General features: G+C 40.7%; 1 protein-coding gene across 1 annotated transcript in view; it reads right to left on the bottom strand.

Annotated features, from left to right (window-relative positions):
* SQLE (squalene epoxidase) overlaps positions 1-1,603 on the bottom strand; it is a 20,368-nt gene that overhangs the window by 10,022 nt on the left and 8,743 nt on the right. The window contains exon 5 of the mRNA XM_026079937.1: positions 1,116-1,229. Within this exon, the coding sequence (XP_025935722.1) occupies positions 1,116-1,229 (114 nt within the window). The remainder of the gene's footprint in view (positions 1-1,115; positions 1,230-1,603) is intronic.

The following is a 1,603-nucleotide window of genomic DNA, read 5'->3' as shown; positions in this document are numbered from 1 at the left end:
CGAGGCAACGGGCACAAACTGAAACACAGACGCTTCCATCTGAACATGAGGAAAAACTTTTTCACTGTGAGGGTGACAGAGCACTGGAACAGATTGCCCAGAGAGGTTGTGGAGTCTCCTTCTCTGGAGATACTCAAAACCCACCTGTACGCGATCCTGTGCAACGTGCTCTAGGTGACCCTGCTTGAGCAGGGGGGTTGGACTAGATGATCTCCAGAGGTCCCTTCCAACCTCAACCATTCTGTGATTCTGTGTCATTTGTGTGAATGTTCTGTAAGTACCTATAACTTTGGATGGAAAACCAGAAAACAACAGGCCAAAGAAAGGAAATGTACATATTGAGAAGGTAGTGTGTGAAAGTTTCCCAAGGAGTGATAAGCTCTGGAGACTAGAAATCCTGCAGAATCCACAAGAACTGACAAACTCAGGACACCAAGAGTCTGCTGAATTGGTACAAGACCGCCAGCACACACTAGCATCAGTGATGGCTTGCACAACACYGTCAAGAGGGCGGTGGCTGCTACATACAGACAGAGAAAACAGGATTATAAATGCAGAATTATGCATAAACCTGATGAAACAGAGGACTCTGAGGGACTCTAAACACCACCTAGAACCCCCCCTGTGCATCAGTATACAGTAGGGGTTGGACTCCCAAACACTGCTCCAACTAGGTAACTGTATGTAAGTATGTAAGCAATTACATGAATGTGTTGTTTGTGCAGCTACCTGCCATTAATAACTGCAGCTTGATTCTACTGACGTAACAGGTTAATCAATAAGGGGTGTTTTAAGAAATACTGACTGTGRTCTGAGTCTCCCCCCAACACACACACTCGATTCCCTTTTAGGGAAAAAGCATTTACAAGCCCTATATGGAGAGTTATGGGGTATCACTTTGCAGTAATCTTTTCACAACATTTAGATGATGTAAGGCCTTTGTAAGACATCAGACTCTGGGAAGTGAGTTTCTTCTCATTTCTCAGTGAAGAACAAAAATAGGCAATATGCCAAAGCATATGCACAAAGTTAATGAGCCAGAACATACTTAGTTTAATTCAGACCAACACTAACAGTAGCATACCAGCTTATACAGTATTGTATGTAAAACCTACCTTCAAAATGCAGCCAACAAAATGGGATGAAACAGTAACTTTGTTGGAGACCAAATTTTTCCTAAACTTGGAGAAAAGTCCATCAGCAACAACAGTAAGTGGTGCATGGAGCTCCTGCAGCATAAAAAAAAAAAAGATATAACATTTTCTATTTTGATTCAGAACAACAGTAGAGAATAATTCCCAAACCCTCTTGTTTTCATTTACACATTAGATGTTCTACAAAACAATAAGCATGTAAGATGATCACAAACCAGATTTATAAAACATGTATTAGGAAAGTGTTTTTTGCCTTCCTCATCTTGATATTTAACTCTACTTCTTCTAAAATTTAGCCTAATGATATGCACCAGCTTTTACAGACATGGAATCAAATAACAGTTATGGGGACTGTGCAGCAACTTTGACAAAAACAAGAACAAGTAGAGCAACTGCTCCCTGCGCCCTATAATGTTCTTCCTCAGGAAAAAAACCAAAAAAACAAAAAA

The sequence above is a fragment of the Apteryx rowi genome, unplaced genomic scaffold (assembly GCF_003343035.1).
Source record: "Apteryx rowi isolate R43461 unplaced genomic scaffold, aptRow1 scaffold_505, whole genome shotgun sequence".
In the NCBI taxonomy this organism is placed as follows: domain Eukaryota; kingdom Metazoa; phylum Chordata; class Aves; order Apterygiformes; family Apterygidae; genus Apteryx; species Apteryx rowi.
The sequence above is the reverse complement of the archived record's forward strand: the minus strand, read 5'-3'. Positions and strand labels throughout refer to the sequence as shown.